This window comes from Carica papaya, chromosome 8 (genome assembly GCF_054855325.1).
Source record: "Carica papaya isolate Zhongbai chromosome 8, ASM5485532v1, whole genome shotgun sequence".
Taxonomy (NCBI): domain Eukaryota; kingdom Viridiplantae; phylum Streptophyta; class Magnoliopsida; order Brassicales; family Caricaceae; genus Carica; species Carica papaya.
In genome coordinates, this window is record NC_142316.1 from 32,186,351 (window position 1) to 32,202,282 (window position 15,932).

The 15,932-nt window shown below is 34.2% G+C and overlaps 3 protein-coding genes across 4 annotated transcripts; 1 reads left to right on the forward strand and 2 right to left on the reverse strand.

Moving 5' to 3' along the window:
* Positions 1-246: 246 nt before the first annotated feature.
* Positions 247-3,852, reverse strand: LOC110822740 (FKBP-like peptidyl-prolyl cis-trans isomerase family protein). The gene is made up of 10 exons (XM_022052924.2): positions 3,660-3,852; positions 3,414-3,557; positions 3,209-3,264; positions 3,054-3,109; positions 2,521-2,578; positions 2,136-2,210; positions 1,495-1,584; positions 1,173-1,250; positions 795-835; positions 247-695 (listed from the first exon to the last, which is right to left on the reverse strand). Exons 1-10 carry the CDS (start codon positions 3,817-3,819, stop codon positions 668-670), a joined length of 786 nt encoding a protein of 261 aa, XP_021908616.1. The 5' UTR covers positions 3,820-3,852; the 3' UTR covers positions 247-667.
* Positions 3,853-4,299: 447 nt separating this feature from the next.
* On the reverse strand, positions 4,300-5,994 carry LOC110822678 (CHUP1-like protein). Its single transcript, XM_022052851.2, has 2 exons — positions 5,067-5,994; positions 4,300-4,873 (listed from the first exon to the last, which is right to left on the reverse strand). The coding sequence occupies exons 1-2, from the start codon at positions 5,871-5,873 to the stop codon at positions 4,403-4,405; spliced, it is 1,278 nt and encodes a 425-aa protein (XP_021908543.2). The 5' UTR covers positions 5,874-5,994; the 3' UTR covers positions 4,300-4,402.
* A 4,577-nt stretch (positions 5,995-10,571) lies between these two features.
* Positions 10,572-15,832, forward strand: OMR1 (L-O-methylthreonine resistant 1). 2 transcript variants are annotated; one of them, XM_022053101.2, is made up of 9 exons: positions 10,572-11,256; positions 11,932-12,111; positions 12,234-12,503; positions 13,050-13,256; positions 14,207-14,455; positions 14,538-14,608; positions 14,767-14,884; positions 15,185-15,319; positions 15,429-15,832. In XM_022053101.2, exons 1-9 carry the CDS (start codon positions 10,831-10,833, stop codon positions 15,567-15,569), a joined length of 1,797 nt encoding a protein of 598 aa, XP_021908793.1. In that variant the 5' UTR covers positions 10,572-10,830; the 3' UTR covers positions 15,570-15,832. The 2 variants fall into 2 exon arrangements, with proteins under 2 accessions (XP_021908793.1, XP_088065818.1); XM_088209692.1 differs by lacking the exons at positions 10,572-11,256; positions 11,932-12,111; positions 12,234-12,503; positions 13,050-13,256; positions 14,207-14,455 and having other exon boundaries at positions 14,519-14,608.
* Positions 15,833-15,932: the final 100 nt, after the last annotated feature.

The following is a 15,932-nucleotide window of genomic DNA, read 5'->3' on the forward strand; positions in this document are numbered from 1 at the left end:
TGCAAATTATTCTGCAACCAGTAACACAATTTTTTATCAAGTTGTGTTGTAACAGAGTATAATTTTTGTTATGAGGCCAGGATAAACAGTGTCCGAGTATTTTGTTATGTTGTGTTATAAAAAAATACTTTTTTATCTCAAATTTTTACTTGGTAGAAACTTTCTACTAGATTGGATAACAAAATTTGTCTATTACTATATTTAAGACTACTAATACAGTACAGAATGCCATTATGTAGACTTGCATTATACTTAAATAATACAGTACCGCATACTTTCTGCATTGATATCTTTGAAATTAACAAAAAGAGCAGAGTGAATATGATGTTTTACAGAACAGTAACTCATAACTGACATCCAACAGTAATATTTAACAAAGGGATAAAGCAATAATTCACAAATGAGGGATGATTTAGAACAGAGTACAGTATGAAATCTAAGGGACTGACTATGGTACTTCCAACACATGCTTATAGTAATAATCACTTATAATGTTAATGAAAACAAGCATTGCATAATAGTATCTCGGACCGAAGACCTGAAGCAATCGGATCAACACAGTACGGGATGGAAAAAATACCAGTCCACTTTTTCTGTGAAGCAATCAGCTTCAACTCCTTAGTTTTCATCAACAACCAACATCAAGCAGAAGAAGTACTGAACTGCATTAGCCTTCAACAATTTTTACAGGAGATCTGCAGAATAAAGTAATTATTAACCACCTGCCAAATGGATTACTTGTACAGGAAAGCCAATTGTTTTTTTTTCTCTTTTTGGTATAACCAACTACTTACCCAAATGGGCTTTGTTTGATGGACAGTAGCTCAACATCCAACTGCAATTTAAAGTAGAAATGGAACAGTCAATGTCAAGGAAACTAAAGGAAGGCATATAAGAACAGCAGAATGAAAGAAAAACATAACAGTGAACTTTGTAACTGATAAATTTTTCCACAAAAACTAATATGAGAAATTAAACTTTATTTGGAAAAAGAACAGAAATGACAGAGAAACGATCTGCAATATGGGTGCAAACAGCTAGCTCTCTATAGACGGTTCTGTTAGCCAAATGTTTAAAACTACTTGTCAACACTTAAGGAAAAATTCATAATCTAGCTTAATCATCTAACGCAAAGAAAACCAATGACTTAATGAGAGATGACAAAGATCTACCTCGATTGTTGCATTTGGAGGGATCTCCTGCACTCCTTTTTTTCCATAAGCAAGCTCAGGAGGAACTATTAGCAGCCGCTGCAAAATGAACAACCAAGTGAAGATTGATCAAGTTTATTAAAGTAGATCCAATCAGCTCTCTGTAATGCTCATCCAATTTCAGGGTTGAAAAGCACGTAATTCAAGATTAACTACTCTGACTCTGAGGTCATTGGAGGTGCTTGATTTTGATGGATAGTCTTCCATTTGAATCTCATTGTTGTTTCTTTCTTCCATTATGATATCAGATATCAAGATTATTACATGCCAGAAATGGTCTTACCTGACCTCCTACTCGCATTCCTTGAACACCTATATCCAATCCTTTAAGAACAGTTCCTCTCTCAGATTGGCCCACATCAAATCCATAAGGCTGCAAGCATATGAACTTTATCAAAAGAAAAAAATGGAAGTTTCAATTCCCAAACAAGAAAACATACTAAGGCTTTCAAGAGTTCAGGGGAATGCGGTACTTATATAACTCAATGAAAAAAGGAGATGTAACTTTCAATACCTACTACCTTATTGCCAATTGTAAATTCAAAAATGGGACAGTTTCAGTTCTATACAAATCTACTCTATACCCAAGAGTTGTAGGTTCTTCTTTTTCTTCATAAACCATGTTAGATTAGCATGGTATCCATGACATCCTTATGCACCTCTCTTTCTTAAAGGCATAGCTATCTGCTATTAACTGCAACATAACAGTTATTTAGTACTACTGATCTAAAAGGATGCTAAACAAATTCCTTAAACAGGCTCTAGAATGCTGGTCTAGATGCTTACAGAGAATGGTCCATAGCAACATCAATATAATCAATGGATTTACCACTTTTAACTGATCTGCGTTCATGAAAATATGTACCAGTCGTCCAGGTATACAATTTCTTGCAAGTGTAAGAAAATTGATTTTTCGAATCTTACCGTTCCACCTCCAACACCAAGTCCTTGTCGACTAGTCATAAAAGTGATTCCCTTCCATTTGGCAACATAATGAACCTACAGCACGAAAAATTTTTTAACTTATTGAAGGAACAAAAGTAGTGGTACTTTATGCAAAGTAAAAGTATTTACGGACAAACTTCTTTGTTGAAAACTATAAATGAATCTCCCGTAAATTAGCTATAAAAAAAATAGAAACAAATTTCAAAGTAGAATGGTATATCGTGAAGTATGTGATAGCTTCAATCAGTTAGAATGTCATTTTTCCCTCAAAGAATCGATTAGAAAGCCATGAATCGTACTAGAGTAATAAGTCAACTATTACAAACTTTGAAACACTGAAAATTTAACTGTATCACAACCGTACTGCAACCCGGGATCCTTTCACAGCCTCAAGTCCACCCCCAACCTTCACATCATAGTACCTGAATAGTATTGCAATCAGAATAATACATAGACAGTAGAAAATATAGGGAAATCACAGTTTTATCTTCGTTGTCTGACTTTCTTGCAGTCTTATCTATGTATTTTTTTCTAACTTTAATTCGTTTAACTTTGAACTTCTGTTCGATCTTGTTTTAGATTTCAATGAAAATGCAAATGTAAGAGCTAACAACTTTATGTGAAATAACAAAAAAAAAAAAACAAATCATGGTTACTGAACCGTCTAAAGAATAATCACTGTATTTAAATTGTTACAAAACCAGACTTCATGAGCTGAAACTGTTCTCTTGGCAATATATATAAACACATATAGGTTTATAGGTTAGATGAATATAACAATAAAACTAATGTGCTGGATCCTCTTTAATACATATAGATAACAGAGAAAATTCTGTAAAAAAGACACAAAAAGCGTTGGGAAAAAATGAATTTCCTGGGTTTAACTGAGATACTAACTTGAGACCACTGGGGAGGGTTTTGAATTCACTCTCGGGTATTTTTGATGCTCTGAGCTGCAAAAGAATAAAAGAAAAATACCTCCAATGTCACAAATCTTAAACCCTTAACCTAGGAAATCCAAAAACAAAAAGAACCCTATACTATATACTCACTGCTCTTCTACTAGTGCTAACAGCCTCAGCCACATCACACAGAAAAATCCCAGCAGCTGCTCCCAACAAAATATATATATATAAAACTTGAGAATAAAAAATTTATAATTGCTGCAATCTTTTCAATAAATAAAAGTTTCAAGATTTTTAAATGTCAATTCAACATTATGAAGGTATAAATCGAAGAAAAGGGCTAAGAAGTGACCAGCTGTGAGGAGACAACCGAGAATTGCCCTCCTTGACTCGGGCCTGAAATATAAAGATTCTGGTTTCGCAGTTTCATTGGAAGAAGACAATGAGACACAGCGGCATCGCAGCACAATTAAATTCCTATTGGTTTGTTTCTTCCCTGCGGATACAGAGAAAATTTCACACCACTGTTAAACAGAACCCAGAAACTATATGTACTTCAATGTTAACATATAGAAGAAGAAGACGATGAAGAAGATACTTTGGAGGATGGAAATGGAAGAGAGAGGGTTGAGCTTGTATTGGTAGTAAGAGAATACAGAGAGTTCCATTGCAGAGTTTATTATGAAAAAAATAGCGAGAGTACAATTGGTTTTTGAGTTTTGCAGGAGAAGAGATATCTGGATCAATGTCATCCACATATGAAGATCCCTTTAAAATCATAAGTAAGTTGCTTGTGTATACATACAGACGTGAAATTATGTAACATACATATATATATATATATATATATATCAATTATTCAAATAAATAATTATTAATTTAAAATAAGATAATCGGTTACAATACGATTGGACTAAAGCCTATATATGTAACCAAGAGTATTTGAACATATATAAATATACATATTACGTATGACTTCTACACTGAAATTGTTTAGTATTACAGTCAAATTCTATCTTGTCTGAAGTGAGAAATCAAAAATACTAAATTACTTTCCATGCAATTTCAGGATTTTACTTCTGACCTCAATTACAAGTATGTCCATTTTTCAAATGCCAAAATTCTTACGTCAAACCCAGATAACATAAAACTTGTTAGTTTAAGATTCCATTACTGTGGCTACAATTGAAATTATATAACTTGCATCCTTCCTTTTTTTTATTGGAATTATATAAACATTGTACAAGAAATTTAGTTGTTTGCTTTCCTCAAATAATGTTATCTTAGCAGTTCATAAGGAATGTCATGTACAAAAGTCAAGAAAAATTAGACACTAGAACATTACTTTCTTGCAAGCACAAACATCTCCTCCTCTGTTTTATCAAACACAGAATGTCTCCCAAAGCACTTGGTTTCATTCCTATCTTTCTCATCCAACTTCGATTTCATTTTTTCCGAACCTTCCACCCATTTTTTCAGCTTCTGAATCAGTTTTCGTCTTTTTGAACAAATATGACTACCTGTTGTCGTCATACCTCCACAAGGCTCGCCTTTCTCAAACGCTAATCCATCCAATCCACACTCTCTGATATCTTCGTTGCCCTCTAGTTCTTGGTCCGGATGGTTTTTGATCGACTGGTTTTTTTCTTGCTCTTCACGTAACCTCATTAGTTCGTGCTTTAAGCACGCATTGCTCCATCGTAAGTAAATAAGTTCCTTAATATCAGCTCTTCTATCATTTTGAACAGCTTTGTGTTCTTCCACTAGCTTTTTGTAGTCCTCCATGGTGATTGTCATTCCTTCATCTTCGTCCTACAAATTCGAAATCTTCAAGAAGCTGGTTAGGTTAAAGAAACATTATGCAGTAAACACAATAAACTATAATCTAATCATGCATAATAAGACCAATATGAAAATTAAAGTATAAATTAATTAAATATTAAATGAGAATTAAATCAATCGTAATATACTAGCAAACCAAAACAATATAAACATTAACACATACTTTGAAATGTGAAAGAGCTTGTTTTTCTTCCGCTAAGTTCAACATGCTCAATACTTCATTCTTTTCCTCCGTCAGTTGGCCAACCATAGCTTGTAGCTCCTCAACTTCACCTTCGAATTTCTTGATAAATCCAGTCTTGATTTCCAAATCTTCGAGATTTTTTGAAAGCTCTACTTCTCGAGCTTTGATCTCCAAATCTTTTTCTCTTACAATCTGCAACTGCTCTCTCCATCTCCCCGAAACCTTGTTTACCTTCCTCCGAAGTAAAGAATTTTGCAATTTCAAGCTTTGAAGTTGCTCGAGAACTCGAAGATATTGGATCACCATATTCTCAAGCCTTCTGTTCTCTGCCTCCAGTGATGAAATATCTCTATCCAAGAACTCAACATAAGCTCTCTCCAACACCAACATGTTTCTAATCTCCATAAGCATGGATTCTTGCTCTTTCGAATCTTGATAGCGAGTAAACTGCATCTCTAATTCAGATTCCTTCATTCGGAGTTCTTGAATTTGAGCTCTTAGTCCTAAAATTTCTTCTTGATCAACATTATATTGAATTTTTGAACTTCCAGTTGAACTCGTTAACCGGTTAGCACTGGCCATAATTTCTTGATCTTTGTCTCTGAATTGATCCTCATGAGAATCTGACTCTAGGGAATTCTCGGGTAATGAGTACTTAGGACTCAAACCTCTAGCAGCCATGAATCTTCCACAGATAAAACCAGCCAGAGATATTGCCAAAGGAATGCCAGCTTTGAGAAGGACTGGCCTCATGATCATTTCTCCTTTTGAAGTTGAACTATCCATAATATAAATATATATATATATATGGTTAAACTACAAACAGATTTATTTACTCCGGGTCAAAGCTGAAATTTTCTGATGAACAAACCCAAAATCTCTATTGTTGGTTTCTTGTTTTGGATTAAGCTTTAAATGATGTTGCCTGATTAAGGTTGAATGTGTTAATGATTTAAAAATAATTTAGTTAAAGATTCTTTCCCTTGGTGTTATTGTATTGCTTTCCTTGTTTTAGAAGGATAGTTTAGTTGCCTTATATTACTTTTTGAATACACTAAGGTAACCTCTTGTTGTTGTTCCACTTTCCTAATTAGTTTTGGGAATCTGATACCTAGTTTCCTAAATCATTCATTTTTAACAGATGGATATTGTCCTTCCTTAAAATTATTTTTCAAGTTAACCATCCATGGCCCAAAATATCAAAAGTATTTTCACTTGCAAAATGGATCAAAATTTCACATTCAAGAAATGGGTGTCTTATACATTCATTTTTAAGCATTAGTTTTCAATCTACGTTTTTATATTAATTATTTTATGTAAATTAAGATATATATATATATATATATAAATATATATACACACGAACGCACAACCCAGATAATTCATGCTGGCTAATACTTGCATTAAATATATTTATAGTGGTTACATGTTGAGACATACATTACAAATTTCTCAAACTTTTAAATCCCTAACTTTTTCCAAGTACACCCAACATATATTATTTTAATTTATGTTATTTTGTACTATTTTTTGGTTTATCTCAATTTTATATTTTCAAAATTTTATCTTATTAATTATTAAATATATTACAAATAACATATAAAAAATATAACATATATTCGATGTAATAACTTTAATTAATTTTAATATGTTAAAATTAATGTATAAATATAATTTTTTAAATTTTTATTTAATATAATTTTTAATTTTATAAATTATTATTTAATGTAAAATTAAGAAAAAAATAGATGGATAATGAAATTTAAAATAATTTTGGGAGAAATGGTTAAAAATTTGGGTTCTCGATGTGTTTTTGAAAAAAAATCAGAAACTGATTGTCAAAACGCAATTTAAAAAAATTGTGCCACGTAGGACGCCCAGTAAGCAGCCCCAACGAACCGGAGCGCGCTGCGTGGCAAGGCGCGCTGACGCGGTGCACGCGGGAGGCCATGTTGACGATCCGCATGCCCCCGATCGGACGGTCCGGATTTATTCCTACGCGCACGGACGGTTTGCCTCCTTAGATGTGATCGAACGGTCACGATTAAACGCGATGGACGACTCAGATCTACTTCCTATTTAAACGCGATCGATGGTCCAGATCAAATTATGATGAACGGTCCAGATTCATTTCTTATTTAAACGCAATCGGACGGTTCAGATCGAATGCGATGGACGGTACAGATTAAAAGGGGACGGATATAAATACCTCTCTTAATACCAAACTCTAACCCTAGCCGCCAAACCCACCAGCCGGAAAAGAAGAGCCAACCGCCGAGAAGGGAGCCGTCCGCTGCTTGCCACCACGCCGGAGCCATTTTCGACTGTCAAAAGAGGTAAAAAAAATTTCATTTGCTCGAAATTCAATTTTGAATATCCTCATGGCCAAATCGAAGCAAAAGGATTGAGGATGAGTCAGAAACTACAGGTAAAACCCAGCAACACCGCAGGGGAAAAAAGCAAAAACTGTCTCTGATGAGACCCTTTCCGATTTTTATTTCGTGTAATTTTTCTACCATTGTAATCATCATTCCTTTCTCTACAAGTTGACCGAAACAAAACACCCAACCGCGAATGTGAGCTGACGGAGCCGCCTCACCGGAGAACTCCGCCGCTAATAAGCTTCAAGTTTTTGACTTTTTTTGACCAATCGAGACTTCTTAACATGTTTTCTCGCATAAATTTGTACAAAATTGGCCGAATTTAGCCAAAAACGATCGAAAACAGCCGACCCGAGGCAAACTGCCGCCACAGGTGGTGGTACCATCGCTGGAGCACGGCGGAGCCGCCGTGTCAGAATTCTGAAATTGGTCAAAAATGGTTCCTAACACTTATTTGAATTTTTTGGGGTATTTATAGGTACTTGAAGCGCGTTTTAATCTCCGAAAGAAAATTTATAGAACTTAAGGACCACCAGTAGGCGCAGTTAAAAGTTAGCATTTTGGACATCAATTTGAGTAAGAATCTCTTACCTTATTCATTATTATGGAATTGAAGTTTAATTTTAAATAATATGATATTTTGTGAAACTTAGAAAATATTCATAATTAATTACAAGTTATTAATGAAGACGGAACCAATTATTTATTGTTATTTGTTGTGTTTAACTGATTGCCTGATTTTACAGTTTTTCGAATATATAATAATACGCTGGAATTTGTATGATGATGCGATTGTGTTTTCTTTGATGTATGTATTGCTTGTTTTATGTGATTACGGTTAAATTAGCAAACTGAAAATTAAAGGTAAAAATTGTTTGATTAAGTAAATGAATGAACGGTAGCCTTACTAGATATACTGGGAGATGGTGGACGGATCGGGTACATAGGGAACCCTATCGTAAATATTGTTTCATACCACACGGGATATTTAGAATTGATAATTTGGCGCTCATGTCGGATGGAGTATAAGGACGATCCATTTCACCCTCATACCGGATGGAGTATTGAGAGATGGTATCTTTTGGCGCTCATACTGGACGGGGTATGGAAACGATCTGTTATTTAAAAATATTGAATAAAAGTTCACATGTAGTAAGGATATCCCTATAGACTTCCATGGATACTAGTAGGCTGATAAAAGAGAAAAATTGTTGTTACAACTGATTATACATGAGATTATGGTATTGTTTATGTTCTTAACTCTATAGGTTGGTTTTAAAAATCTAACTACGTTAAGTGTATAATAAATAATTTTTTTATAAAAAATAAATTTACTTAAATTAAAAGCTCAATTAGTTGTTTTTATGATTTCTACCAACCTTCATTTCTGTGTCGGTGAGTAGCGTAACATTTTTATTAGTTTAGTGTAGCTCACTCTTTTATGAACCATTTCATATCAAGAGAACCAAAATCTAGAGCTCGATCTACAAGAGAGTTGCGAGTAGAACGTTCAGTTTTGTTTACTTTTCATTCATTTCTTTGATTATTAGTTGTTATTTTAGAATGGTTATTTCCGTAATCCTATTTGGTGTCTTGAATTATTGTGTAAATAATGTAAATCTTAATTTATTATTTCGCTTCCGCATTCAATTCATAATTTATTTATTTTTAGTTCACGGGCCGTTACATTCAATGATATGGTACATGATTTAACAATCATGACATATTAAAAGCTTCAACATTCCCTATGAGTTCCTAATTTTTTTTTATTTTCTTTTACTTGTGTACTATTAATAAATTTAGACTTTATAATTATAATTAAAAATTTACTTTATGGTAAATTAATTCTTGAGAGACAAAACTCGTCGGTGATAATGCCCGCATTCCTAGCCTAATGTTTTACGTGAGTTTTAAGAATAGATTATGATTTAAGTGTCCCAAAAATATTTTATTATTTAAATGTTCAAATAATATATTATATATTATTTTATATCATCTTTATGCTAAATCTTATATATACATATAAATATATTAATACTTAATATCTAATAATTTTAAATATTTAAAATTAATTCATCTTAATTAAATCAAAATTTTCAATTAAAGAAATCAAATATTTATTTAGATCGGTCCAATTTCTCGAATCTAAATCGAATAACGACCATCCCTACAAGCAATATATAAATTAAAATATATTTTTTTAAATTTAAATAAGTATAAAATACGCAAGAATTATAACCTATATATTATAATAATATTTTATCTTATAAGTTATGATGAATTGAGATTTGAGTAATTGATATTTATGATTAAAACAAAAAACAAAGGTTTGGATAATTGATTACTTGATGGTACTAATTAACGTAAAAAGCGTTCAAACATTTAAATTAATATTACAATGGTTTTATTAATGTGTTACTCGTTTACATAAATCGTGAGTAGTCTTGAGAAAGGTTTTAGTTTGATTATTTTTAAATTTTAAATATATAATAAATTAGTTTCATTAAGAGTATAATTTAATCATATATTTTAATTATATTTAAATTTAGGAACGAGAATAATATGAGTTTAGAGTGAATTTCATTGTATCCGAATAATTTTTGAATTTTTGCAGTCTTTCGGGTAGGTTTATAATTTTTTTAAAAAAGTTTTTGAGACAATATCAAATTTACCAATTATTGAATTTGTACATAATGTAATTATTAAAAATATGTTATTTTTTTATATATTTATATTAACATAAAATAAATATATATATATATATATAAAGTTTAAGTTTAGAATGATTTTTAATTGATTAAACCCGAACCCACTCTATTACGTTATAGTTTTATATTAAACCGGTCTCGATTCAACACGAATCCGCTGCTTGTTAAAAAATTTATAATGGGTTGAGTTCGGGGCGGTTTCGGGTAAAAATTGTTGCCTTACCTAAAATATTTAAATAAAGCAATTAAAAACCATATAAAAATTAATTTTTTAAAAAACAATTACATATTTTTTTATGGAATTTACTTATTAATTTCGAATAGAAAAACTTATAGTTCCATGTAATATAGGCGTACATATACGTGTATTGTATGAATATAAGTATTACCTCATTCAGGGGGCTGGAAGAGAACAGAGTTGTTGGAATAGGAAAGAGTGCGTGCGCATTTTCCATTTTCCCTCGTCGTTTTAGGAAACCCAGCAGACTAAACACGCTCACCCCGTTGTTTATATTTTCCTGAACAGGAAGCCGGAGAGAAAGCTGCGCGGCTGGTTGCAGCGCAATCCTTCCCTTCCTATTTCTCTTCAACTCTACATCTCGCCGTTTTTGACAGAGGTTATAAGCTTTCTCTTTCTCTTTTTTTCTCTCGACAATGGAGGCCCTACGGCTGGCGTCATCGCAGCCGCCGCTTCTCCGCCACAAGTGGGTCGCGCCAGCTGCTCCTCAAGCTGGAAGAATGCGCCCCGTCAAGCCGTTTATCAAGGCATCTGTTTCCTCCAGATCAACGGCCGATGTTGCGCCCACCACTGTTACTCCCCGCGAAACACAGCCGTTGGCGGCTCCCCGCAAGAAGGTCTCCCCGAATTCCCTGCAGTATCCGACCGGTTACCTGGGCGCTGTACCGGACCGTACGGTTCTCGATGCTAGCGACAATATTATTAATGCTATGGGCTATTTGACGAACATTCTCTCCTCGAAAGTGTACGACGTTGCTATTGAATCGCCGTTGCAGTTAGCGCCCAAGTTATCGGAGAGGTTTGGCGTTAAGGTTTGGTTGAAGAGAGAAGATTTGCAGCCCGTAAGTTATTTATTTTTTGGTTTTTTCCCCTCATTACGTGATTTGATTCTCTGATATCTGTATTTGGTCGTTTCATTTTTGTGCTCGTTTCAATGTGTTGGCTTTGGGGGCTTTTTAGTGGTCATGTATTTGGTCGTGTAAGTTTCTGGGTTTCTCTAGGTGTCTGTAATAATAGATAACTTTCTTAGTTCATGTATTTATTAATTTTGTTATATGTGAATTGACGGATATTGGATTATGGTTTAGTTAAGTTGTCACTGGCATATCAGCATTTTCTCTTTTAAATTTGTACCAGGAGGTTTATATCTGCTCCACCAATCTTATGCAGCTTTCTCATCTACTTTTATTCAACCAAGCTGAAGCTCCCCTCACCCATTGTTTTAGTTGTAACTAGGAAATTAATTGATTTGAGCTTCAGACCTCGTACCATTTTCTTTTTAAAGTTTTCCCCTTTTATCTACTGAGGATTAATTTTGTTAACTTTTGTTACTTGGGCTGTCAGATAAGAAAGAAATTTCTTTTACATGGTGGGTGTTAAAGATGCTATTTTTTGCTTTTTGGAATTTTCAATTACTTGAGATATAAAATGTTTTATATCAAGGTATTCATGTCTTCTTTTCTGTGTGAATGGATAATGGCTCTTACATTTCATGGATTTTGTCATGTTGATCTCAGGTTTTCTCGTTTAAGCTTCGTGGGGCTTACAATATGATGGCAAAACTTCCCAAGGAACAGTTGGAAAGGGGAGTTATCTGCTCATCAGCTGGAAATCATGCCCAAGGGGTTGCACTAGCTGCCAAGAGACTGGGATGTAGTGCTGTGATTGCTATGCCTGTTACCACACCAGAGATCAAGGTACGTTTTGTTTTATGTGCTTAAATGATTTTTGTCATTACTATGTGATTCTTGTTTTTTTTTCTGAAAGTATCATTACTATGTGGTTCTTAATTGAATTTTGGATTTCCTTTTATCAACAGTGGCGATCAGTTGAGAAGTTGGGTGCAACAGTTGTTCTTGTAGGAGATTCTTATGACGAGGCACAAGCATATGCTAAAAAACGTGGCAAAGAGGAGAGTCGGACTTTCATACCTCCTTTTGATCACCCTGATGTAATTATGGGGCAGGGAACAGTTGGAATGGAAATTGTGCGTCAAATGCAAGGTCCCCTTCACGCAATCTTTGTTCCCGTCGGAGGTGGTGGACTGATAGCTGGTATTGCTGCATATGTAAAGAGGGTTTCTCCTGAGGTATGTTGCTTGTTGTGTAAAATTTGTTGTCAATCTTTATTTTGTTAACCTATTGATTGTTATTGTAGAGTTGTAGCCTACAATTTTTAGTTGCAAGTTTTGTTGTGGCCAAAGTGCTTGTCAGGAGCCATGGGACTACATTGTTACTAAAACAAATTTATTTTCTCGTAATCATCCTGTTATTATGCTGTCTATGAGTATAAAGTTTTACTCCTATTCAGCCATCATATTACCATTGGTCTTGATTTGAGGTCGTAAATCTCCAGTATCATATCTTAGGATCTTAATTAATTTTTTGTCACTCTAGTATTATTGATGCGCTTTTGAGTGATGAAATGCATATCTATTGCTTTCTATCCTTGAGAGATGTTGACATTTTATTTTTATCGGTGATTTTTGGATTTCTTTCATAGAGAGTTTTTTGAGAAGAAAAATTAGTGTATTCTGTCTTCGAGCATAACTTGTTTGATCTTTTTCATTCCTTTTCTCTTTATCTGGTTCAGCATTTACTTGTTTGTTGCCAGTACTGATTGATATTATCTACAGGTAAAGATCATTGGAGTAGAACCCGCTGATGCAAATGCGATGGCACTGTCATTGCATCATGGGGAGAGAGTGATATTGGACCAGGTTGGGGGTTTTGCAGATGGTGTAGCTGTTAAAGAAGTTGGTGAAGAAACTTTCCGATTATGCAAGGAATTGATAGACGGTGTAGTTCTTGTCAGCCGTGATGCCATCTGTGCATCAATAAAGGTGACTTTTCTCTCATTTTTAATTGCGTGCATGTGGTCTGTGGATGTTAGTCAGAGCAGTATTTCCTTTTCTTTTTCAGGTTTACGTTTACTTAAGGTGATCTTGTTAGCCTTTGAGTTAGGATATCTGATTCAAGTGCAGATTTGAAAAGTTAAAATTTACTGGGACAAAATATATTCTTTTTTTGAAAGCTAGAAAGTGTTGAGATTGGGGAAATGGATTTACCTTATGGCTTGAAGTGGAGGAAACTGAAGAATGCTTAACTTTTGCTTGGAAAGGTTTGCTGACTTTGTTGGTCCCACTTGTTGATGTTTGTTGGAATTAATGTCATATCAGTTTTTTCTGGTGATCTGTGTTTCACGACCGAAGTGCATAGTCTAAGCTAAGCAATATCTTTGATCTTCTGTGCAGTATGCTTATTGCATGTAGCCTAGTCTGTCTTTTGCATAGTCTCATTTTAGGAGTGCACAAAAAGATTAAGTCTTTGCCATATGTTCTTTAGATCTTAAGTTTTATATTTGGATCTTATTGCTTGACTTAAATATTATAATCAGGTTGCTCTCTTGTGTAATTCCTGGCCTCATTTATGATATGAAGGTTTTTTTTTTATGTGATTTCAGTGTCTAATGCTATAACAATTAATCTGGCTCCTGTTCTACAGAGTCTGATTCTATTTTTCCCATCCTTCATTCACCTTCTCTCTATGCACCCACAGTCATCTACACGTTTCCCTCAGTTTGGTGTGTGTGTATTCATGTCATGGACCTTTTCCTTTGACAGGTTTCTTTCTGTAGTATATTTCTTCTGGGGATAGTGCCTAACTTTTTGTCTGGAAAACATGTTGGCATTTTTATTTTTACAGCACTATGTTTTTCTTTTTTGTATCGAATTGAGATGTTTTGGTTATTTGGACAGGATTTTAAATTTACAACCTAGTTTTTATCTTGCAGGACATGTTTGAGGAGAAAAGAAGTATTTTAGAACCAGCAGGCGCTCTAGCGCTTGCTGGAGCTGAAGCTTACTGTAAATATTATGGTCTGAAGGGAGAGAATGTTGTAGCAATAACCAGTGGGGCGAACATGAACTTTGACAAATTAAGAATAGTGACTGAACTTGCAAATGTTGGTAGGCAGCAAGAAGCTGTGCTTGCTACTATCATGCCAGAAGAGCCTGGAAGCTTCAAACGTTTTTGTGAACTGGTATTTTTGCTATAGCTTTAATCAACACCATATTCCTTGTGGAAAGAAATGGTCCTGGATTGATAATCATTTATGGATACAGGTGGGTAACATGAATATCACTGAATTCAAGTATAGATGTAGTTCCAAAAAAGAAGCTGTGGTATTGTATAGGTAAAAGCTTTGAACTTAGTTATTAGCTGTGTTCATTATGATGCCATGTTCATTCAATATACCTGTTTTTATTAGTTCTTTTCTCTAAAAATTTTAACTTTTGGTGATTGATAATGTATCAGAAAATGAATATTACTAACTCTCACTGTTGTATTTAGTGTCGGGCTTCATACTGTTGCTGAGCTCAAAGAGATGCAGGAGAGAATGGAATCATCTCAACTTAGAACTTTCAACCTCACAGCCAGTGACTTGGTTAAAGATCACCTGCGTTACTTGGTAATTTATGCACTTTTCACATCTTTCTGTTTATTTTCCTACTTTGCCCGAGTGATTATATTCGTTCAACTAATGATGCAAATGGAGGTTTCAAGTTTCTTTTAATGTTCCTTCTAAAATAGAAAAGTAAAATCCCATTTGGCCTCCAAGAGGGAAGAGTTTTGAGAATTCTGTTAAGAGAAAGCCAAAAACTGAAAGCGAAAGGGTTAAAGAAAGGAATTCGGTAGACCTTCTGTTGCTCCATACTTCATTTGTGATTCTTTTGTTGATTGATTTGTATACATGGTTTCTGTTTTTCAGATGGGAGGAAGATCCAACCTTCAGGATGAGGTTCTTTGTCGATTCATCTTCCCAGAACGACCTGGTGCCCTGATGAAATTTCTGGACTCGTTCAGTCCACGCTGGAATATTAGCTTGTTCCATTACCGCGGACAGGTTGGTACAGAAAACATATGTTTACATAGATTTCCATCTGAAGCATCTCTAAACAAGGGTGTTCTATGATAACCCAATTTGATTCCTTGATACTTTTTTCTTCCAACAGGGTGAAACCGGAGCAAATGTCTTGGTAGGAATCCAGGTTCCACAGAGTCAGATGGATGAATTCCGGACTCGTGCAGACAAAGTAGGGTATGATTATGTTCTGGTAACTGATGACGATAACTTCCCACTCTTGATGCATTGATAACTAGAAGTATCCCTGATAAATTATAGCTCGAGTTAAACCAAATGGCTTAATTCCGCATCATAAAAAGAGCTAGAAAATTAATAGATTCCCGTTCTTCTCCATTTTTATAGCAGTTAGCTAGGACTGTTCTACGATTGTTCTTTTCAGTCTGTGTATAACTAGTTTCCGATCCCGTCTGCCTGTAGTTGTGTAAAGACCATTTATTTGAAACAACTTGGTTTAGTGAATTGAAGTCGTCTGTTTCCAAGCTTGCCATCAAATTGAAGTTGTTACGGCACCACTTTTTTTTTTTTTTTTTTTTTAATAATAAGATTATTTATGTTTAGTTAATTAATCTGGCACCATATTATATGTATGTAT